Genomic DNA, 23,587 nt, shown 5'->3' with positions numbered 1-23,587 from the left:
GTTTTGAGAACAATCGGTAGGTGTAGATCACAGGGCAGGGTCAAAGGTTCAGCCGGGGCGCAGGTGTTACATTCCCTGAGTAATCCCTGTTTATACTTTAATTGCGCCTGCAGTCTGGCTAAGGTTGGTACAATGTTTTAAGGGCTTCTGTTCTCCCCAGTCACTTCCGCATTTCACCTCCCTTTGACTTTCATTCCTCTCACCTTACTTTTGCATCCTTTGCTGCCTTGTAATTCTACTTTCTCTAGACATATCAATCTCTTAATTGACTAAGTTTCATTATTCACACCATCTTTCGTGTTCTCTTCCTAAGTTTTCTTTTTGATCATAGTTCATTATCTTTCAGCTCCTTCGTTTCGCGGTTGACCCTGGCCTGTGTGTTACTCTCCATGACACCTAAATGTATTCTTTTTCATTTTTTTTCCTTACAAAGACTGTGATGGTTGTCCTTTAGCTGCATGACGAGTGATTTCTTCTGTCTCGTCCACAGTCTAGAATGCAGTTACCCAAGACCATCACCTTTTATCACGTTAGATATTACACCAGGACGGTTACAACTTTGACTGCTGATGTTTGTACAAGAACGAGGTACAAGTGCAGCGCATCAAGCACCTAACAATTCAAATACAATTACTGGGCTCAGAATCACTGGAAATTTCTTCTGTGAGACGTAGAATTTAATGGCCAATTATTGTACTATGAAAAACGCAACAGTCAGTGCTTCATGCATTACTTCGTTCAGTCCTTTTTATCAAGTCTTATGTTACTGTATTATGACCTCGGTACAACGCAAAAGAAAGTATAATGAGTATATACATGAAGGGGAGAGCTCAAGGAAGAAAGGAAGGAAGGAAGGAGGGGGCTATGAAGGTGTTGATCTGAATCAAGGGACTGAGTACAGAGGCTGCAAGAGGATTGCATAAACGTGTTTATACACATATTAGCCAACAGGCGTAAGATTCTGGTATGGAATCAGTGTCAAAAGCCAAAGACCGCTGAAGAATGGATTCGTGGTCAGTGAGGGCGGCCATCATCCACTCACTCGGTGTAGTGCTGCCTTCAGGTGAATCTGCAATAAGTGAAAACCCCAGGTAGTAATATATCGCCCTGAGTGATAAATATATAACGAAAAGGGCGCCTGATGGCCAAGTGGGTTTAGGCGCTCCAACCGGAACGGCATGTAAAGGTTTACATCCGAGGCGTGGCTGGGATTTATTGCTCCCATAAAGCCTCTCAGGGATTAGCGTGGCTGGTCACCATCGCCATAAATGTCAGAATTAAGTAGCATATTCCCGGGGCCCTACGCTCCTGCTGGGTAACAGATAGACAGATGGAGAATTTTTGTGGTTACTGTACAGCCGACAGAATGAAAAACATACAGGTTAGTTTCTGAAATAAGTTGAGAAAGAAAACATATTACTAAAAGGGTTGAGTGGTTCTAGAAATATATGATCAAATGGAGAATAATGAACATAGTTAAGCTGGTGAAAATTGGTATCATGTAAGTAAAACTGAAGGTGACAGAAGAGGTAAGGAAAGACGGCGAAGGGATATAGTAAACGCGTGTGAGGGAACTGTGGAAGTTGAGGCAAAAAAATATGGCAAAAGATAGAACTGAATGAATGAACTATGGGCAAAAACTGGAGATGCCCTTGTACCCCCTCTTCTACATCCTCCCCCCCCCCCTTTTTTTTCTTTTTGAGAGAGAGAGAGAGACGTATGTGGATGGTTTTCGGCTGTGAGGTCAGGCCGAGAAATAACAAGACTTGGATGATCTGCGAACTGTGATGATGATGATGATTCAGGTGTTGGTTGGCAGGATGTGTGTGCGGGTGTTGGTCGGCCTGAGTGTGGCGGTACTGGCGGTGATGGGGATGCCTCAGCAGTACGACACAGCAGGTCAAGGGAGGCAGCTCCAGCCAGAACAACAGATGCCCAGGAATGTAAGGCCAGGCTATATACTAATTTTACTTTAACTTGGCCTAAAGTTACCATCCCCTCATCTTGGGTATTTACTTGAAACATTAGATTATCACCAAAATATGATGCTAGTCATGAAAAAGTGCTATGAAAAGGATAAACAGTCATAGCATTGTCGTTTTTTGCCACTGAGCTACTTGAAACAAGCTGCAAAAGGTCAAACACCTGGGCCAAGTTAAGGTAAAGTAACTACAGTAACCATGTCTACAGTAACATTCCTGCATTGTTGCGTCATTGACAGCCCTCAATTTCACTTCAATTTTTAAGATGCTAAAGGCTGCAGACAGTATCAGTTGTTTTTAACGTTACAGCCAATATGAACTAGTTAAGGTACTGTACAGACAATCAGAGAATCTCTTAAGACAAAATAGTTGGCGAAGGGTAGTACTGTGTGTACTAACGCATGTCCGTGTGGTGTCGTGTGGGGCAGTACAACTTCCAGTGGAATGTGGACGACGAAGAGTACCAAAATTACTACGGGCATCAGGAGGCGGCAGAGAACGACCGCATTGATGGCTCCTATTACGTGTGGCTGCCTGACAACCGCCTCATGAGGGTCACCTACTACGTGGACGGGGACTCTGGCTTCGTGCCCACCATCACCTTCGAAGACAACTATTCTCCCAGCTGGGGCACACCTGCCTTCGTACGCAGATAGAAATCTCTGCAAGTTCTCAGTCTAGCCCATTATTATCCCTTTCATACCATGACGCATTTTGTATTTCATTCAAGCCATTTCCAAACCATGTTATTCACCCTGGGAGAGACTTTCTGAACAGGAGGGGTTAGATACAGCCTTCACTAATTCCTTTAATATTACAGGGTTCTCCTACGCTGAGTATAATCGTGTGGTGGCAGTTAAAATGAAAGATAAATGAGGTCCTTGGTGTGAATGGGTAACACGTGTGGTAAAGCACTGTGCTGTGTTGCTACTGACCCTGACCTACACTGACCCTGACCTGATCACGTAGAGGGGCGACCTGAGGCGTCTACTTCTACCATTACAACATCCATACCTGACCACAACATACCCTTAACCCACTCAGTCTGCTGACGTGTTTCGCTGATTCATTCTTGCTACCTTCAGACGCTTTTATTCTGCTTAGAGGAGACTTTTCAACTGGAGGAGTTAGCTACAGCCTTCATTAACATCTGCACTACGATAGGTACGTCCAAGGTTGAATAAAATCCCTTTGTATGTAGCAAGAATAGAGTTTAAAAAAAAAAAAGTTATTTGATAGGGGTTTATCTGTCTAATAGGGTAAGTGTGACTATTTTTACTCACACCATCCCCACACGATCTGAGGCAACGATTATAATCAACTCTGGTACTAGAGGGACTGACTAAGGCTACATCTAACTCCTCTACGTGGCAACCTCTTCTCTAGGCTGTACAAACCCATCTAGAGATTGGAAGTATTAACTAAAAACTAAGTCACCAGATTCAAGAGGTTAAGCGTATTATTCTTTGCAACGACATCTATAGAGTTCAAACTATGATCCACATTCTTACACATTTACCCACATCAGCATTACCTTTCAGTATGCGTAAAGTGCTTCGACATAACTTATAACAATGTTCCTCAGCTTGCATGCACTAGTAGGCGACCAACTACCTTTCAGTGACAATCAAAATAAACAGCAATCTTTAAAAATGTGTATAATTTCTGACGACCCCCGAATGTTTCTCTAGCATTAGGAAAACGTTATAAAAAAAAACTATTCTGCATTATAACTCTGTGAACGTTTTTTGCCATTTTGTCAATATACGCTAAGAACAGTGGAATATCCATTAGCAGCATCCTTCATCTCCCGCTCAGAGTAAAAAAAAATAAGTAAATATATAACATAAATATGCAAACTATGAAACACAATATAATGATAGAATGGCCGAGTCTAGGTGACAGCTATATATGATTTAAAATGTACAGAGCTGATAGATTTCTTTGCCAGGAAAAATGTTACCAGGGGCGTAGGTCGATCTCCAGCCCTTAAATGTTCTGAACTACGGTAGCCTAGCCTCGGCTCCCTACATTCAGAAGTAGGTACATTGGGAATGGCTTTACCATCAAGTACTGGTACGTTTAATGTTTACCATCCTTACTGGCAGAAGTAAAACAAGCGAGTTCGTTGACATGTCTGCAGGTGTATGACAAAAATTAGCCACATCAGTGAAACGGTTTTCAAGATATGACGAGTCAGGTTTTTCACTCATTTCAGGTCCCTTCAGTCCTATCCGATTGCTTTAGGCAAATGTGATCGTTTCAGCCCATGTTTATAAAAGCATTTTTCACAAATCAGCTCTACTGGAGAGATAAATGTCGATTCAGGCCCGTAAAAACAGGATGGAGTAACAACACAAGTGTGCGGGATGACCTGGGATGATGGTGGTTGCTGGCATCTGGTAAGGGAAGTATTCCACATTAATATCGGTGTGTTAGGCCACCAGTAGTCTAAGCAACCATTTTTGTGATATTCGCCACACTAGAGCAAATATGGGTTGGGTAAGTAGAAAAGAGTGTGCGGGATAAGTTGCAACAGTGGTGAGTGGTGGGTCATGCCAGGGTATATTTAAGATGCATAAGTAAGTTGGTAAGGTGTATGTAAAAGGTGGAGGAGCAAAAACTGAGAGAGGCGATTAGATACAGTAGGAGTAACTGAAATGCTGAAATGGCGGTGGTAACGGACGGGATTGATACGTCCTTGAAGATGGGCATTATATGAGGGGCAGCACTGAGGATGGGAAATTTTAAGTCACAGATTTATCTCATGTGATAACGGGGAGGGGGAATGCGTGGAGAGAACCGGGCGCGATGGTCTGGATGGTGGAGGGTAGTGGGGACAGGGAGTGGGTATTAAACTCTGTAAAGATGGGAGTTGCAGGTTGAGTATCATGGGTGTCGTGATGGTTCGTGTCAAAGCTTTCTCCGAGCAGAACTAGAACAAGAAAATGAACAAGAAAGTAACCTTGCGCCGTCCTCATATAGGTAATGTACTTGGTATTTCACGAAACATGTAAAAATGACACAAATACTATTAATAAAAAGTTTACTCACTTCTCTGAACGTTTGTTCGCACTATCAGTTAAAAATCAAGCCACGTCATCTCATACGTCTAAGCTAATCCAATCAAGAAACTGATAAAAACCTATACTGGTACCGGTACAGTTTTCTTAAGGCACATGACTTACCATACAAGGTATCCATAAAATATATTACAAACTAAAATAACTTGTTACTGGTGCCAGCTTGTTAGAGCTGTGTCCAGATTTCAGGCTTTGGTCTCAGATAGTGTAAGAACTCTCTTCTCATCAGCCATAATCATCAGTAGAAAAAGAAACTGAATGAAAACTGATTATAAACTTAGTTTAAGAAATCACACTGCGCGAGCAGCTGAAGACGCGATGTGGCATGGATGGGTGTGGTTAATACAGAATAAAAAATAATTCTTGATATGGTACAAGCTACCTCGGCATGCACAACACACGTGCCTATTACTTACCTTATGCTGCATTTTAGTCATGATGACAGCGGTGGCGTGGGTATCAAACTGTGGTCGGCCTGCTCGCCCTGTCATCTGCAGCAGCTGGGCGGTGGAGTACTCCTCGTAGGCTCCTCCTACGTACTGGGATGTGGACTTGATCACCACCAAGTGTGCCGGCAAGTTCACTCCCATGGCTGGTGGGAAGGTCCAGGTTACACTTACTACATTTACAACTCATTTCCAATCCATAATAAACATTATTTAGGACAAGGTAATTCCCAGTGTGCTACCCTCAGATAATCTTCATTCCAATGACAAATACAGATCAAGCCCAATAATACACAAAGACACATGGAGTAAATAGTATGTAGACTATGGTAAGAATGGTAGTTAATATCATGGCTTCGACGGACATCATTGTCGTGATTAATTTATACAACACAAAAATGTACAGAACTGATGTAAAAGACTAACCCAGCGTGCTGGTTGCGACGAGGACGGGAAGCTGTCCGGCCACAAAGAGCTCCTCCACCTGGCGGCGGTCACACATCTCCAGACCGGCGTGATGGTACCCAACACCGCACATCACAACCTCTGCAAGTCACAATTAGTTTTCAGGGCAAGAATATACAACAAATTATTAACCAGATACTTTGATCACGAGGTGTAACATTCTTTCTCACATAAAAAGTAAAAAATCCTCAAGGTGCCATCATTAGGAGCATGATGATCCCCTTACGTTATAACTGTATTTACATTTCATACCGAGGTTCTTTCTCCAATCCATGTGCCTTATTGCAGTACACTACATCCATGCTTTCTCCTAAGCTAAATAAAATCGTCTGGAAGCAACAACAAAAACGTCAACGGATTCAAAGGGTTCAGTCTTCCACCACCTCACAGATTCCACGGGACCTTAATCCTTTCACTCCCATAATGTATTCTATATTTTAGTATTGCTATTTTCAGGCGATTTTCTTCAACTTCAGACTCTCTCCCATACTTTCTTTTTTTTTAGCTGAATATAATCGCCCGAAGATAAAAAGAATAAAACAAAAGAACGTCTGCGAAATAAAAGGTCTAACACTTTCACTACTAGAGATGACTTTGAACCTGAATAAACCTGCACGAAGGGGACATGAATTAAATGGGAACATCATCGTCGCTTTGCACGGATTAATGGAGACTGTTACTGACCCCATACAAAGAGAGGTCTGCCCTATGAGGAATGAAATACACAAGAATGGCAATATTAAAATCAACAAGCATCATCGCGCTGAAGGGGTTAAACACCGAGGTGCAGTTTCTTGAAACTGCTCAACAATAGGGGGGGATAAAAACGAAAAAGATCAGAATCATGTCCAAACGCATTTTAATTATATCTTTTATTCTTGCTTTCTCCTTGCGGTTTTAGTCAGTTTAGGATGGATTACTGCAACTGGAGAAGTTAGATAAAGTCTTTACCAACCACTACACTATCGCAGGTATCTAGTAAGTTGAATAAAATCATCTGGTAACAATAAAAATACAAAAAAAGTAACAGCAGTGAAGAGGTTAAGAACGAAAAAAAAGAAAGAAAAGAAAACGAAGAAGTAAAGAAAAATGAAAATGTGAGCAGCTTACGATACCACTGCGTTTGTAGCTTACGATACCACTGAGTTTGTTTTTCCTGAGTTCATTAGGGAAAACGATGTGAAAAAAAAAATGAAAAAGGTGCCATGATACTAAGAATTACTGCAGGAAGTGTGTATCAAGATGGACATAACTAATGGTCTGAAGGAGGTGAGAATAAAATAATAAACGTAGGCCATGTCGAGAAGCGTGCGTGCCCCTACGAATGTTGCTCCTCAGTTCTATAACAAGAATGGTCTATCTATCTATATACCTAGGCTGCTTCCCCCAAGGAAAGGGAGGTAGCCGAGACAGGACGACACACTCCCCATTTACTCATCCATTCAAACACATTCATTCGCATCTTAGCCCCAAGGGTAGAACGGACAGATCCTCACCGCACCACACCGCACAAGGGTCAACAAGAATGGTGAGAAATAAAAATGGATTAAAATGTTACTATACTGAAAGCCACTACAAGGAGGTAGGAGTCAAATAAGTACGCCATGTTGAGCGTACCACGGGCTAGCTGGCCTGGTCCATTAGTGACGGCAATGAAGAGGAGTTGAAAAAATAAAAATATAAATATAAGTAAATAAATAAAGCGTCACCATGTTGCAGGCTACTGTGAGAGGCAGTGTCCTATGATAAATAAGACAGTCTACGAAAAGAGAACATAAAAAAAAATAAGGAAAGTTGAGAACGTAGCGTACCCTGTATTTCTTCTCCCTGAGTCCATCCTAAGCTAGATTAATTAGTCTGTAGGAGGCATGGATAATGCAATGAACTAATATGAGTAGGTAAGCCGAGACAAATTAATATGCGAAGATGAGTAGGTAAGCAGGGATAATATGCGGAGATGAGTAGGCAAGCAGGGTTAAACAGTATGAGAAGATAAGTAGGTAACCAGGAATAAAATAATAAGAGAAGATGAGCAGGTAACTAGGATAAAATAGCAAGCGAAGATAAGTAGGTAACCAGGGATAAAATAATTACAGAAAATGAGTAAGTAACCAGGATAAAATAAGCGAATATGAGTAAGATAACGTACCCCTTAGTTTGTTGTCCCTGAGACCATTGGCTACGGCGGTCAGGAGTTGCTTGTGCCCTGCGTCCCTCACCAGTCTTGACTCCCGAGACAGTGTGGTTGCCGTCGTCTGTGTACCCTTCCTTGTGGACACGAACACCTGCAGACCAAGTGGTTATCATCATCATCCTTATCATTCCAACCTCTTTCCCACATCATCATTCAGACCTTCTTTACCCACATTATTTTAATCCTGACTGCTTGTTTCCAACATCATCATCATCATCATCATCATCCCGACCTAGATGGGGTAAGACAGGGTCCAGAATGCAGTGACAGAAAAGAAACACAGCAGTCTAACGACACGCCCAGTGACGGCGGGCCACATACTCATTCGCTCACCATTAAGCCCCTGGAATCCTGACTTCACCATGGATGCAAAACAACCCACAGATGTGCAGAAGTATTCATAACGAATCTTAACCCTTTCGCTATGACATTTTTTCCCCGAACTGGGTAAAGCTGAGTAAAATAGTCTGTTGTCATCCACAGTGAAGTACACGGTTCGCCATAAAGTTCGTACAATCACGGAAAAATACAAAGACCCGTCCTTTCTACCTACCAGTGACTCTGGAGTGAAAGGAAGGGAAGGTGATGGAGGTGTCAGGGGATGAGCATGCAGACGTCTTCTTGTGGCAGCAAGTGCCTCGCCAGGACTGAGAACATGGCGAGTGCAAGAAAAAGAAGGCAGAGCCCCGAAGAAAATGATTTGTGTATAGGAAATAGTTATGAATAGCAGTTTCAGCCCAGACTTTGACTACTTGGTAAGTTCAAGGCATTGGCCCTTTGTCTCTCCCATGGTAGTACCACCCGGGACGACGGTAACCACTCGTCTACTACACTTCTGGTGGGCTAACGGGTAATACATCTTGCCCAAGGGTAACCCGGGATTCTGTAGGGCAGGGGCGTCCACGTTCCCTGAGCCGAATTCACGTTCTGGCCGCATATCCCAATGAAGCCAGTAGAAAACGAAAAGCCTGAATGAAGGTTGTGGCGAGATTCCGCGACACACACTACAACGATTAAGCAAAATTTTATGTTTGTAACCTTGACGTTATTCTAATTTAATAAACAGCCTTATTAGAGTCTCACATTTAAGAGTACAGCTCTTGTCAACTGTGAACAAATTAACAAGAAAATGCTATACCAAGAGCGAAGCAGAGCCCCTGGTAGGTAATGCAGCTGTCTTGGGAGGTGACGGACTAGATATAGGTGCTTAAGTCATTCGTTCATGGTTCACCTTAAATTCTCTCAAAAACACTTCTTATTTAGTTGTGATTAACCATGCTCTCACGGTACCAGTTTTGAAAGCGAATGACCCAGGACATGCTATTGTAAAATGACTGTACGTTTGAGACTCGGGGTACAGCCCGAAGCATTCGAGGCTACGGCCCATGTGTCAGGACTGAGCGACGCCTCTGCTTCGGAAGCGTTTTCTTTTCACCTGAAATGAAGGTACTTGTACTTATGTTACTAGTTGTTACTCAAAAAAAAAAAAAATGTAAGCAAATGATTTGAGACTAACGTACCAGCGTTGGTCTGTTGTCGCTGTAGGTGGCTATAATTGATGGGAGGCGGTAGTTGAGGTGGATGTCAAAACGGAACTCAGACCAAGACTCCCGACACTCGTACCCCATCACCACACGCCGAAGCTTCACAGGCCGTAAACTCTCCTCCAGTCTAAAAGTAATATGTGCACTGATGTAGGCTCATATTCAAGAACTGTGTTTAATTTTCAGCTGAATGTGAGCTATCCAACACCTCTTAAAAATTCAGGGGAGCTGCATCACTTAATAATACACAAAATGCTGCATGTCTGAACAGATCACTAAAGCCGAGGATAGTCAATTACAATACACGTCATATTCTTCACTAATAATTCATCCACCTAACACGACCATCTGTGACTAAAGAGTAGGTTGAAGAACTCCGATGAAAATAATATGTAGTCACATTAATGGCTACCCGATGACATATACCAAAACGCAGGTGAATAAGATACTCTCTCCATGATCCAAACAGACAGATCAGGTTATCTTTAGATGAGAATCGTAATGAAATGAAATTCTTTGAGGGTATCAGTATAAAAGTACTCTTGTCTTGTTCCCTGTGACAGAAATGACTATTCATTAGAAAGTGTGAGGGAAACGTAGAAAAAAAATAAAAATATGATGCAGAGCACGTACTTGTGTGACACTGCTGGACCGTGGTCATCTGACAGCCAGGCGGCCACATCCTCCGCATTAGGAATGGTGGCAGAGACTGCGACAAATCTGTAATTCATGTTATGCAAGTTGCTTTATTACGAACCATTTTACCAAGCTTATAACAGCCAAATCTGTGAGAAAAGCAACAGAATTTTATGAAAATATTTGCAGTCACAAATGTTTAAAAACACCACAATTATGATCCATATTGTGCTGTTTAGCCAGTACTGCTTGCACTGCCGCATAGTCATTTTGTACATCACCCAGGCTTTCAAAATGCTGGCTCCACCTCACACGTAAAAACCATCCACACCTTTTTTCTTCTTTTAAGCTGCGCTGTACACACACCTGTAGGATAATTTATTCCAAGATCCCTCTACTACATCGCTGAAAAGGGATGCATGCTTTGTCACATGTTTCTCGGCAGGCATATATTTCATTCATCAGTTAGGATCTCTTGTAATTTCATACAGATAGTGAAACTTTTCTTTATTTTTTATTTTTTATCTGACGACAACAAATGGAAGATACTGCCATGGTAAGTAACCTAACCTGCTATTAACGACACCAAATCATGGAAGTCTGCATACCGTAAAAGTTATCGTGGTGGTCTGTCCATCCAGCCATCATCCAACCTTTTATATTCCCATCAGAAGCGCAGGAACCCGGGACTAGGCTACTCAGTTCCGACATTTCCGGCAAGGGAGACCAGCCTTACTCATCGCTAAGTGGCAATATGTGAGCAATAAACCCTAATCACCCCTCGGATGTAAACCCTTGCAGACTCAATCTGGATAGAAAGCATTAACCCAATAAGCCGCTGGGCCTCATTTGGTTATACGGTTACCATTCAGGACAGTCAATGGTTTTCTGCTTTACAAGAAACCATTCAGCTTGTTACTCAGTATAAAGTCACCTGAAGGCACCAATACAACGAATGAGCAGATAAGGTGCGTCCCTGCCAATCCCTAATCTAAACAAAAGACAGTGAATCATTGCCAACAGAGAGGAGGCATAATACAAGAGAGAAGACACAATATTAGAGTGATCTGACGGGTGCAGAGGTGTTGGAAGATCCTAAATCAATTTAATCATTGGCAATATGGAAGAAACATAACACGATATACATACCTGAGGGGCGGTGAGGTGTTGGTATCGTCGGAAGGTCTGGTGGCACGGATGGTCTTCATGCGTGACACCACCGCCTCCAGCGTGGGGCCTCGACCCTCGTCACTTAGTACGTGAACCTGACCACGAAGAAGGTTTACAATTAATGACTGTAATATATATGGCACAGGATGCTTCGTTGCACCTCTTCCTTGGTTATTTAGTGTACATAATTATTACACATTAACATTGTTATCTGTGCTTTTTATATCGTTTTAATATCGACAATTTTCATTATTAACTTGCACGAGTATACTGGTGTAATGTGCAAAATAAACTGCTAAGAAAAGTGTGCTACATCTCCAAAATCACTTAGAATACGGGGCAAATGCCTATCGATTGCGCAAGGGTCATTTTGGGAGAAAATCTGTTTCTTCAGTGTTCAGTTCTTTCCCCAGAATACGAGACGCACCGATCGAATACATCCAGATTTCCAATTGTACTGCACAGCGACCACTTTATCCAACATTCTGAACAGTCCAAATATCCCAAGGACGTATAGATTACGCTGCCATTATGATTTTTACACAACCATTAGTACTAACTCCTTCACTACGATGATGTCTTGGTACAGTGGCAGGGGATGTGTGGATCACATAACTGCAGTAAGGCAGGTAATGTAAAAAGTATGTGACAATGAACCTCTTCGGAACAGCCCTGGGTATACGCTCCTCAGGGGACAACATAGGATTGGATGATGGATGGATGGAACAATGATGTATTTTACTCTTCACTACCGATACCAATGGCATTGCTAGTACGATCGAGTTGGTTCTGATGCAATATATATTGCTTATGAACTCACAATCATGTTCTTATTTTGAGGTTTTGAGAGCTAATGAATTCCGTACAAGAACTGGTGCCTTTAAGAAACTAAAGTTCAGACATTATTACTGTACTGTATTAACAAAATTATCTCGAAAGCCTGATGTGGCCTTTCAAGAGTAAGGATGACGAGGGCCCAGAGGCGGTTGGCCAGGCCACCTCATCCCTCACCTCTTCTGGTACCCTCTTAAGCTGCAGCCTCAGATGGAAAATGTGACGGTGCTGCACTTCGAGGGTGGAGATGAGCCTGTTCGTGGAGTGCTACCTGCTACCTTACAGTGGTGCGTAGGGTCTAGTATTGCTTCGACTAGTTGGGGCCATACTAGAAGGGTCTATTAGCAGCAGCCTGACTACAGCACTCCCACAGCCACTAAGGAAGTAGGACAGCCCAACTCACTGCCGGTCTCAAGCCAGGATAACTAGGGAGGGCTGACGTCAAGCAGGGAATTCGGCCATAAAACCGGCCAAAACCAAAATGGTGTATCAAACCAGGATAGCCTTACAAACTGCTACGGCGTACCCCATAAGCAACGTGCAGGGGTCCCGCCTGACCCCAAATTGAATACTATAGTCAGGAGAAGGCAAGAGTGCAGTGAACAGACGTTCCTGGGATCAACAGGTTAAACTCTTCACTCCAATGACCCCTTATTCTTGTGGTGTGACGTGTGTAATAATAGCTGAAATGCCGACAATGACAGAGGTATGCGAAGATAAAAATGGCATTAATCCCTTCAGCCCAAGAAAGTCTTTTATAATGTTCTTCGTATCCCAGGCATTACTATTCATATACGGAAAGCTCGCTCGTATTCAAGGTGTTGGGCTGTTTGGGGTTAATGAAGACAATAAAATCCTTCCAATTCCATAAGCCCCACCTAAGCCCAGCAAAACCGTCTAGAGCCAACAGCAATGTAATAAAACGTTCTCTGCCTGAAGGAGTTAATAATATAAATACCAGTCCTGCTCACATACTTTCTTCACTGTCTGCCTTACTCTCTTATCCAGGCATCCCCTACCACTCCAGGAACCATCCTGTTCACCAGTGTACTTCAGTGACAAAAACGTTATTCAATGACCATTTCAAATTATATTTCAAAGCCGGCGCTGTAACATGAGAACAGTGTAATCAGTTGCGTAGTAATAAGTGATAATTTCTTTCTCCTAAGAAAAAAAAAAATACTATTCATAATCACTAACGGCAATTCTAACTTCTTCCCTCATCTACTGCTACCCACTAAACTCTTTCACTATGATAACATATACCTTCTTTTGTTTTTTGTTACTATCTCTATCTATCTATTGCCAGACGCCTCAATCCCGTTTGGGGTGGCCACAAACAAATCGCCTCCAAGTCGCCCTGTTCCCCGCCATTTCACTGCCCTGCTCCCAACTCACACCCCCCTCTCTCATATACCTCTCCACCCCATCCCTCCATCTCATCCTCGGCCTCCCCCTCCCTCTTTCCCCCTCCACCTCACTCACATACACTGTGCAAAACGATTTTACTCAACTTAGGGAGAGACCTTTTTACTCACTGAAGTTAAACAGAGACTCCATTATTCTCTTTACTTACAGCCATGGGGCTCTTCTGAGCTATATAATCTCGTCTGGGATAGCAAGAATTATATTTTTAAAAAATCATCGTATTGATAATGACAAAAGCGCGGCAGCGTTGAAAATATACATGCTTATATAAATATTTAAAAGTGGGTAAGTATATAAGACACTGCATATAAAAACTACAGTTCTGACCTCGTCTATGAGAAGGAGGGAGACTGCCTGCATGAGGGCGGCGTGGTCCCTCCAGCGCCTGGTGAGCGAGTCCCATTTTTCAGGCGTCGTTAATATCACCTGTAACACAACTACCATCAGTATCTGCATCACACACACACACACAGACACACAACACACACACACACACACACACACACACACACACACACACACACACATTTATGGTCCGTTATATAATCATCATCCCACCCATCATCCTGGCAGCTATTCCCATCTAAGAAATGAAGTAAAATTCATAAAACAAGGAAAGAGAAATTACAAACGAGGAAGAAGTTTTAACAGACAGTAATTCACTCATGATTCAAGCTCCACGAATTTAGAAGTCCCAGCCATCTGTATATTTATCCTGTAGTATTCTTGACACATTGTTTCCCGATATATATATATATATATATATATATAAAGTGTGCTGTGTGTGTGTGTGTGTGTGTATGTGTGTGTGTGTGTGTGTGTGTGTGTGTGTGTGTGTGTGTGTGTGTGTGTGTGTATTCCACTAAAAATAACGCCCAGTGAAGAAATAATTAATGTCTGGGATTTGTATTTTAATTCTTGTTTTAATATGATGTGGCAACGACCTTTGATATTACACAGGCATGATCAGATAATGTAGTCAGTCGGTGTGACTGCCAATCATATATTCATCCACCGTACAGTATGGTACCCGAGTACCCACCTGTGAGTTCTTGATAACATCAATATCGTCGTGGTCGGTGTCGCCGGTAACCTCAGCACAGGTCAACCCCAAAGGGGTCAATCGCTGCCGCCAGTCCAGGTAACGCTCAGTCACTAGTGCCTTCATTGGCGCCACTGCAAATACAGATTAAACTATTTATAGAGGGTGTTATCCAACCACTCCTTGGATTTAAACCCTGATGGGTCATATCCGGTTCAAGCAGCTTCAACCATTAAACCACCAAGAGTCTATTTAAATATATGGTCACCGCCCAATGCAGTAAATGCTTCCTTGGCCTAAAAAAGGAAAACAAGAAAATGGCTTCTCACTAAGTGTAGTTACCTGATGGTAGTGTCGTATCAAGTGAGTGGACGGACACCACTACCACAGCAGACAGTTTACTACCGGTAGCGTTAAAATGAACATTGTATCAATTACAGGTTATAGAAACAAACGATTCAGACTTCACGTATGCTAACTTACTCGTATTCCCGAAGACGAGATTTCAAGGCCTTTGAGCGCTTGAGCCGTGAAGAGTTTTCCGTTCATGTGTCCGTCCGAACTCTAGTGGCTGTAATTACGGACTGATTTTGACGACTGACGTGTCAACTGGACCCCCTCCACCTGACGCCCCTGTGTCACTTAATGCGTCGGGGAGGCAGGCAGGAAAGTAACTACTTGGGTAGAGAGGTGGGCAGGTGGCAGGCAGGAAAGTAACTGCTTGGGTAGAGAGGTGGGCAGGTGGCAGGCAGGAAAGTAACTACTTGGGTAGAGAGGTGGGCAGGTGGCAGGCAGGAAAGTAACTACTTGGGTGGAGAGGTGGGCAGGTTGGTAGATATTAAGGCGGATAGGGATGTAGGTAGGCCGACAGGTAAGTAGGCAGGGTGGTAGGGAGGGATGTAGGTAGGAAGAAACGACGGGACATACTGTATAGTAAGCAGGGAGGTCAGCAGACTCGTGGATAGACAGCGAGATGAATAGGAAGGTAGGTAATGAGGCCGGCAGGAAGTAGGTGATGTTGGAAGACAACGAGGCAGGTAGGGTGTCGGGTACATAGGTAGGTAAGTATATATGTAGGCCAGAAGTAAGGTAGGCAAGGAGGGAAGTAGCGATGTAGCAAGGGAGGCAGGTATGTTGTTGGACCAGGAGGTACGTACGGAAAAGCGTAAAGGAGCGCAAGTTAATCCTTCAAAATTATGCTAAAGGAATAATTTGGAGCTTTATACTTCCCTGAGAACGAATCACATAGTCTAAAAGAGTGACTGCAGACCATGAAATCACTGCATACTAAATTAATTCGCTGTACTGTAGACGGCAAGGGTCTCACGAAATCCGTCTTCGGGACCTTATTGTAGCAACACAACTAGTTTTGCATAAAACTATGAACTGAGAGAGAGAGAGAGAGAGAGAGAGAGAGGTGGGGGGGGGGTTGGAATGTTTGATAAATCTGGCCGCTACCCTGAATAATATTGTGACTTCACTGGAACAAAATGACAAAATATATTCTGTTCAGTAAAACTATAGTGAGATTCTTACTGTAAACAATCCTGGTGAGGGATGGCGTGGTGTCGTGGCGGCGGGACAGCAGCAGACTCACCAGTGCCAACTCCATCACCACAGTCTTACCCGAGCCAGTGGGCGCCGACACCACCACCGATCGCTCTGTTGATACCATGGGTCAGTCACTGGCTCTGCACGCTGTCTAGCAACTCTTCCTTAACAAATAATCTTAAATATTACACCTCAGTATTTTATGCTACCAATATTTTTTAACACTGACACACTGCATAAGTAGCATACAACAATATATTAATGGACTAGATGCAGAAACGAAGAGGTCAGTGGCGTAGCAACGGGAAGGGGGATGGGGGCCACGGCTCCCGCACGCAGGTCTTAGGTGGGCGTCATCTGTCTGATCTACTATCAAATGCATATTCCTTTTGTTTTGTTTTTTTGTAAGACGTTGTAAGCTGAATTAACTCATTTGGAAGGGGCAACAATAAATTAACAAGTACAAAATTGCCTGAGTGGTGCAGAACAGTGTCCTAAAATAGGGTTACACTAAAATCTATGGGGGGGGGGACATCGTTTTCGAAAATCCATGAGTGAGCGACGGACAGGACCGCTCCTAGAGGTATCATTGTGGTGAAGGGTTAACCAATTTTCACACGAACTCCTTCAGTCCGATGACGTATTGTTACATCCAGACTATTTTGTTTGTTACGAAAGGCCTCTCCTACTGAAGGTATTGGTGAAGGCTATATCTAACTCTACAGTTTCAAAAGCTGTGGTCGAAATGCAGGGGAGGGGGGGAGTTAGGTCTGACCCCCTCACATAAAAATACTCAGGGAAATGTAGTCATGCAGGAGGACCCACTGTGGGGCATAAAAAGACTCCCCCTTAAATAAGATATACTCATTGTTGTTACGAGGGACATAATTAGTTTACCTGTAAGATCATTAAGGAAGTATATAAACGTAATCTTTATTATTTTCACATTGAATGCTAAGAGACACAGCGATTCACTGCAACCTATTAACGATACTCATCACATTGGGAAAAAGACTCAAGCTGCTGAGTTGGTAATGTTGTCCCAGCACTTATCACGAGATCATTTTCGCCACCCTTGCTTCATTCTGTGGTATGGGATTATATCAGGAAAACAAGTAAATTATGCTGACATTTTAAACGGAATTTTTCGTCTCATTTGCAAGAAATTTTAGACATATGCTCCCTTAGAGCTTGCCAATCAGGACACAAGATGACACATATCATACTTTTTTTTATATTCTTAAAAATGTCCAAAACACTGGGAATACTGTACAATAAGCTCATATATGTGGTTTATATGTGGCCGCAGCACCACAAAAAGCACAATAAGCAATAAGGGCAATAAGCAATAAGTTTAAGCAACAAGAACAATATGCAATAAGGACAATAAGCAATATGGACACTAAGCACAATAGGGCAAGGAGGTATTAAGGAACTTGACATGGGTGTATCTGTAATGTAAGAGGGTCTGACTTTGACCTCCTGACTGACCTGAATAGAAGACATCCTGGAACACGGTGGACTGCACGATGTTGAAGTAAGGGAACTGCACGAACAGGGAACGGTACGGGTTGGCTGGTGTGGGGGTTGGAGTTAAAGGAAAGTATGGATTGAACCCCCCCCCCCACACACACACACACACCAACTCTGAGAATACAGTTATACTAATATTATTACAGCCAATGCTCTCACTACAGACACCTATTCCTGATTTGTATCTAGCCAGCACAGGGAAGGGTCTCAGCGATACGGTATTCGGAGACATGAATCGGATACATAAATCTTACCGCTTCCCCACTCGTATGTCACAGAAACTACAGGGCTGCTTGTGATACATGTGTTGGTCGGTGGGGTTATATCAGCGCCACCACATGAAGGCGTTCCTCTCTCTCTCTCTCTCTCTCTCTCTCTCTCTCTCTCTCTCTCTCTCTCGAAGGAATTACAGCCTATCACACATACAGGGTGGTCCGTAAATAGCACTCCCCTAGAAATTCACCTGACGGCATTTTAGTTGTTGTTTACGGCTCAGTCTGCTGGTGTGGACGAAATGTGGCAGTGGGGACAGAAACTTTAATAAACGATGAGGACAGACACTGACTGTACCGATCCTGCAACGCACGAAAAATCGGCCGGCGGAGTGGAAGAGAAGTTATATGTGGGCCACTCTAAGTACGATATCTAACTGCTGCATTCGACACTTGATGTAGTTCGTTGACACTAGCCTGACCCAGTTTTTCGTCCTTATGTAGCATATTTCACGTAGGTCAGTGGTGGAAAGAGACAATACAACGGCTCTACATCCTTTCCAAAGCGCTTCTTCCTGACTAACACCACATTCTACTGTTAATCTACTGCTGCAACTCAGCATTCAAGATGGAAAAATGGCAGTTTAAGGTCATGTTATGATAAAAAAAAAAAAAAAAAATGCAGTGATATAAAAGGATACGAATCTCTGACACCGGCACCAGCATTCCCGTTGGCGTACTTTGATTCTCAGAGGAGCTGAAAGGGCAAGCACAGATGTCTGTTGTTAAGTACATTTACATAATTAAAGCCCATTTGTCTCTCCTGCTTCTGTTCCATCGTTTGATACGTAGTCCCGTCTTCTCGTCAGCTAAGGAGGTTCCCTAGCAGCTCTTCTTTAACGATTCATTTTCCATACTACCAGTTAATATCCTGTTTTTCGCTTCTCACATCTTTCTAACATCGACATAGATTGCATGAATAATACACAAGAACACAGTAACGGAGCAGACTCGAATATAAACCGGTAAGGAACAGGTGTTAGTAAGATTCCTAACAGCATGGAAGCACCGCCCATAAACGCTTGAATGTGGCCTAGTGGACTGAGGTGCAGATTATCATGCATCTGTGGGTGACAATATACACCTCTGTCCACTACGTCTCATTCAAGGATCTAAGCAACGAACAGGAAGAGGCAGGGGAGGCGAACGAACTTTTGTATCTATTTTACTGTTCTCTAGTTGTGTCCAACATTTTGATACTTTTTCACTTCAGCTATGCCTATAGACTTTCGCCCTCTTGCAACTATTTCCCGTAACTCAATGGAATAACTAAGTAGTACTATGGCTCTATGCCCTCTCCATAGCATATCCTTGTGACCAGTGCCGTGTGCTTGTGTTAACCTATTGTTGCAACTCAGCATTCAGGACGGAGATGCAAATTTCAGATCTAGTGAAAGTGAAAAAAGTATATGAAGTTCTAAGTAATAAAAAGGCGTGCGACACTTTTTTTTTTTTCACTTTGAACTAGTAACTGTGGGGTATTATTAATGAAAAATAAAACTACCTTTTGTAATACCCCGCCTGTTAAAACAGTGTGATCCTCATTTGCCACAAGAAAAATTAAAATATAAAACTATGAACGAAGTGAGAGAATTAACGTTTGGTAAAAGTGAGAGATGAAGTACCTGTGTGTGTGTGTGTGTGTGTGTGTGTGTGTGTGTGTGAGTGTGTTTACATGTAGGTGTACTACTGCGGTGTACTGTCCAAACGTGGTCAGAAGTTGTCAGATGAGGATACAGTTGAGGTCAATTCTTGTGCCGGATGGAGGTAAAATCGGGGTCAAATGTTGTTACATAAATTACTGACAACAGAGGTACCGTATGTAACTTTCACCTCTCCAACACTACTTCTGACTCCAACTGTACTTTCTCCCGACTATACATGACGTCGATAATGTAAGTGACCCTTCAGTAATCGACAACCGGTGGTTTACAGGATGCTGAGGTCACTGACTCAAAACCAACCCCTCTGCTTGGAAGGGCTGAGCATATATATATATATATATATATATATATATATATATATATATATATATATATATAATGTTTGCATGTGTGTGTTAATATACCAGCAGATAAAGAGATAGACAAACAGACAAATTTATAAATGAATAAATATGAGTGTCTGACAAGAAATTTACATGATATGCTGCAGTTAATACAAAACTGTTACAAGGGAACATGACAGGCTACGGTACTTGTCTGTGGCCAGCTGTTGTTGTGAGAGCCGTTGGTGCTGATATGACGTGTTCCTCTGGCTTTGGGAGGAGTAGATCTGCGGATGATGTGCCTGGTGGTCTTGGTACTGGACTTCATTGGCTTGAGGTGTTGGTAATTCTTTGGACTGCAGGTAGCCATCCTCGTACTGGCCAAAGTCATTAACCCTACTAATCGAACTGCCATTGACGCTATTCGGTGGCCACTGTTGACTTGGCCATGCCTGGTAAAAAAAAAAAAAAGGGGGGGGGAAGAAATATATGAAAAAAGAAACTAAAGGTGGAAAAGAAAACAACGGAAAGAAAAATATACAAATATCTCATGTAGGCTTAATGCATCAAGGATTGTCGTTGGCAATGGATTTCACTTAACAGTTGCTGTCTCAATTATGAACGTGCAGTAGCTATGAGTAGTTGTATAATCTAACAATATGGTATGCCAGACCCAGACATCTCTACGTATGATCCGTGGCACTGCTAAGGGGATGGGGGGCTAGATCCCCCCAGTCGGACCCTTGGCAACCCAAACCGGAATTTTTTAAATATTTAATATAATTTATGTTCTATCGGTACGAAGAACAGCATAATTATATAAAATAACTTTATGCTTTTTTTTTTTTACGTTTGAGGAAAGTACTGTATATTCTCTGCTTTGCAAAAATACTGCAATTATGATTTAACTCATACGTGGTATGCATTTTCTTTCAACTGCTGAAATCATATTGGTCATATAAGATCACCGTATCGTCGATATATCAGCTACATATATATGACTTCTTTTGCAAACACACTGTTTAGGTCTGTGTTCCACCAAAGATGAAGGGGGAAAAGAGGTACAATTATGTTTAATACATATCCTGTAACTTTAATTTGAATTTTATAAATAACGTGTACGCAGACCACCCATACTGTGCCAGGAACCGTAGGATCCTACGGGCATACAGCCTAGTAACCCTGCTGTGCCTGATCTGAAATTGAGTTAAATCAAACTGGTGTCTACTCGGTCCCCCCAGAACAAAGCTTGACCCCAATTTGCTCCCCGACCCTACCCCAAGATCTGTGGATCCACTGCATATCAGAAAAATCACGATGTCTATCTATCTATCTATAGCCCGACGCCCTAATCCCGCAAAGGGTGGCCGCAGACAAAACGCCTCCAAGTCACTCTGTCACCCACCATTTGACTCCCCTCCCCCAGCTCACCCCCCTCCCTCATATACCTCTCAACTCCATCCCTCCACCTCATCCTCGGTCTACCCCTCCCTCTCCCTCCCTCCACCTCACCTACATACACCCTCTTAGTCAGTCTTTCATTCTCCATCCTCTCCACATGTCCAAACCACCTCAGTGTATTTCTCCTAATCTTTTCAACCACATCCACATCTACCCCACAACGTTCCTTCACTTCTTCATTCGTCAACCTGTCCCTCCACGTCACTCCACATGCTCCTCTCAAGTGGCTCATTTCCACTGCTCTCACTCTTGACTTGTTCCCTTCTTGCAAGGTCCACGCCTCGCTTCCATACGTCAGGGTAGGGATCACAATACCATCATGCAGTGACTTCTTAACTTCCATACTCACCTCCCTATTTCTCATCACTGCTTTCAGTGTACCAACAACCTTCCTTCCCTGCTGTACCCTTTCATTTACTTCATCCCCCAAAGTTCCATCCTTACTCATCACACTACCCAAGTACTTGAATGCACTCACATTCTCCATATCCTCACCATCCAACCTCACTGCACACTCAGTGACTTCATTCCTCTCAAACACCATAACTTTACTTTTGTTTACATTAACTTTCAGCTTCCTCCTCCTACACACTGTCCCAAATTCATTCACCAAACCTTGCAACTCCCATTCATCTTCACTCAACAATACTGTATCATCAGCAAACAGCAACACCGGAAGCTTCCAAATCTCACCCTCATTCATTAGGGCCACCCCCACATCCACTGCCCTACCTTGAACCTCCTTTACAACCCCATCCATATATATATTAAACAGCCATGGAGACATTACACACCCCTGTTTCAGTCCCACACTGAGATCAAAGAACTCACTCAGCTCACCATCCACTCGCACCGTAGCCCTAGCTCCCTCATACATACTCTTCACAGCACTCAACAATTTCCCCTCCACTCCATATATTCTTAATACCTTCCACATACCTTGCCTATCTATTCTGTCATAAGCTTTCTCCAAGTCCATGAAGGCAGCATACACTTTCCTTCTCTTCTCTAGATACTTCTCCACTAAACATCTTAGAACAAATATCTGGTCTACACACCCTTTTCCCTTCCTAAATCCCCCTTGTTCTTCTCCAACTAGCTCCTCTGTCATATGCCTAACCCTATCAATGAGTATTCTACCATATATTTTACCAGTCACACTAAGAAGGCAAATACCCCTATGGTTACCACATACTTCTCTCTCCTTTTCCTTTGTACAGAGGAACAATTATACCTGATTTCCAGTCCTCTGGAACCCTTCCCTCTTCCCAAGCCAATCTACACAACTTCCATATCCACTCCACAACAATCTCACCCCCATACCTAAGCATTTCACCACACACTCCATCAATTCCTGGGGCCTTTCCCAGCTTAATCTTCTTCATCGCTTCCACTACTTCCGACCTACTGATCTCTTCCTCCCTCCTCTCATCTCTTCTTCTCCCAGCCATTCCCCAACCACTTATACTCACACTGCTCTCACTCTCTACATTCAACAAATCCTCAAAGTGCTCCTTCCATCTCCTCACTTTCTCTCTCTTCTCCACCAACAATCTATTATTCCTATCCTTCACTCCCCTACTATTTCCCCTTTCACACTGCCTTACTTTCTTTATCTCCTTCCAAAACAATTTCTTACTCTCCCTCCATTTCACACTCAGATTCCTCCCAAACTCTTCATCCACTTTCTTCTTACTCTCCTTCACCAGTCTCTTAACCTCCCTTCTCCTGCTCACATATACCTCTCTCTTCTCTCTCTCATCTTCTCCCCTACCTCTACTCGCCAACCATTCACCATATGCCTTCTTCTTTTGTTCCACAGCTCGTTTCACCTCATCATTCCACCATGCTGTCCCTTGCACACCCTTGCATCTCCTCCTCACTCCACAAACCGCCTCACACGCTGCGCTTATCTCTTCCGTGAATATCTTACATACGTCTTCCACCCCTTCCATCTGC

General features: G+C 42.9%; 2 protein-coding genes across 2 annotated transcripts in view; one reads left to right on the top strand and one right to left on the bottom strand.

Moving 5' to 3' along the window:
- Positions 1–23,587, bottom strand: part of LOC145400424 (putative ATP-dependent DNA helicase HFM1) — a 159,984-nt gene that overhangs the window by 135,256 nt on the left and 1,141 nt on the right. The window contains 12 exon segments of the mRNA XM_080272937.1: positions 5,482–5,657; positions 5,938–6,057; positions 8,126–8,261; positions 9,691–9,841; positions 10,348–10,434; positions 11,500–11,615; positions 14,110–14,208; positions 14,825–14,958; positions 16,361–16,486; positions 17,867–17,950; positions 18,822–18,877; positions 20,378–20,619. Coding sequence (XP_080129063.1) covers positions 5,482–5,657; positions 5,938–6,057; positions 8,126–8,261; positions 9,691–9,841; positions 10,348–10,434; positions 11,500–11,615; positions 14,110–14,208; positions 14,825–14,958; positions 16,361–16,486; positions 17,867–17,950; positions 18,822–18,877; positions 20,378–20,619 — 1,527 coding nt within the window.
- LOC145400364 (uncharacterized) lies at positions 1,821–2,908 on the top strand. The gene is made up of 2 exons (XM_080272869.1): positions 1,821–1,943; positions 2,411–2,908. Exons 1-2 carry the CDS (start codon positions 1,821–1,823, stop codon positions 2,636–2,638), a joined length of 351 nt encoding a protein of 116 aa, XP_080128995.1. The 3' UTR covers positions 2,639–2,908.

The sequence above is a fragment of the Coenobita brevimanus genome, chromosome 52 (assembly GCF_032717465.1).
Source record: "Coenobita brevimanus isolate Jiangsu-jjx chromosome 52, ASM3271746v2, whole genome shotgun sequence".
NCBI lineage: Eukaryota > Metazoa > Arthropoda > Malacostraca > Decapoda > Coenobitidae > Coenobita > Coenobita brevimanus.
Note: the sequence above shows the minus strand (reverse complement) of the source record. Positions and strands in the feature narration are given on the sequence as shown.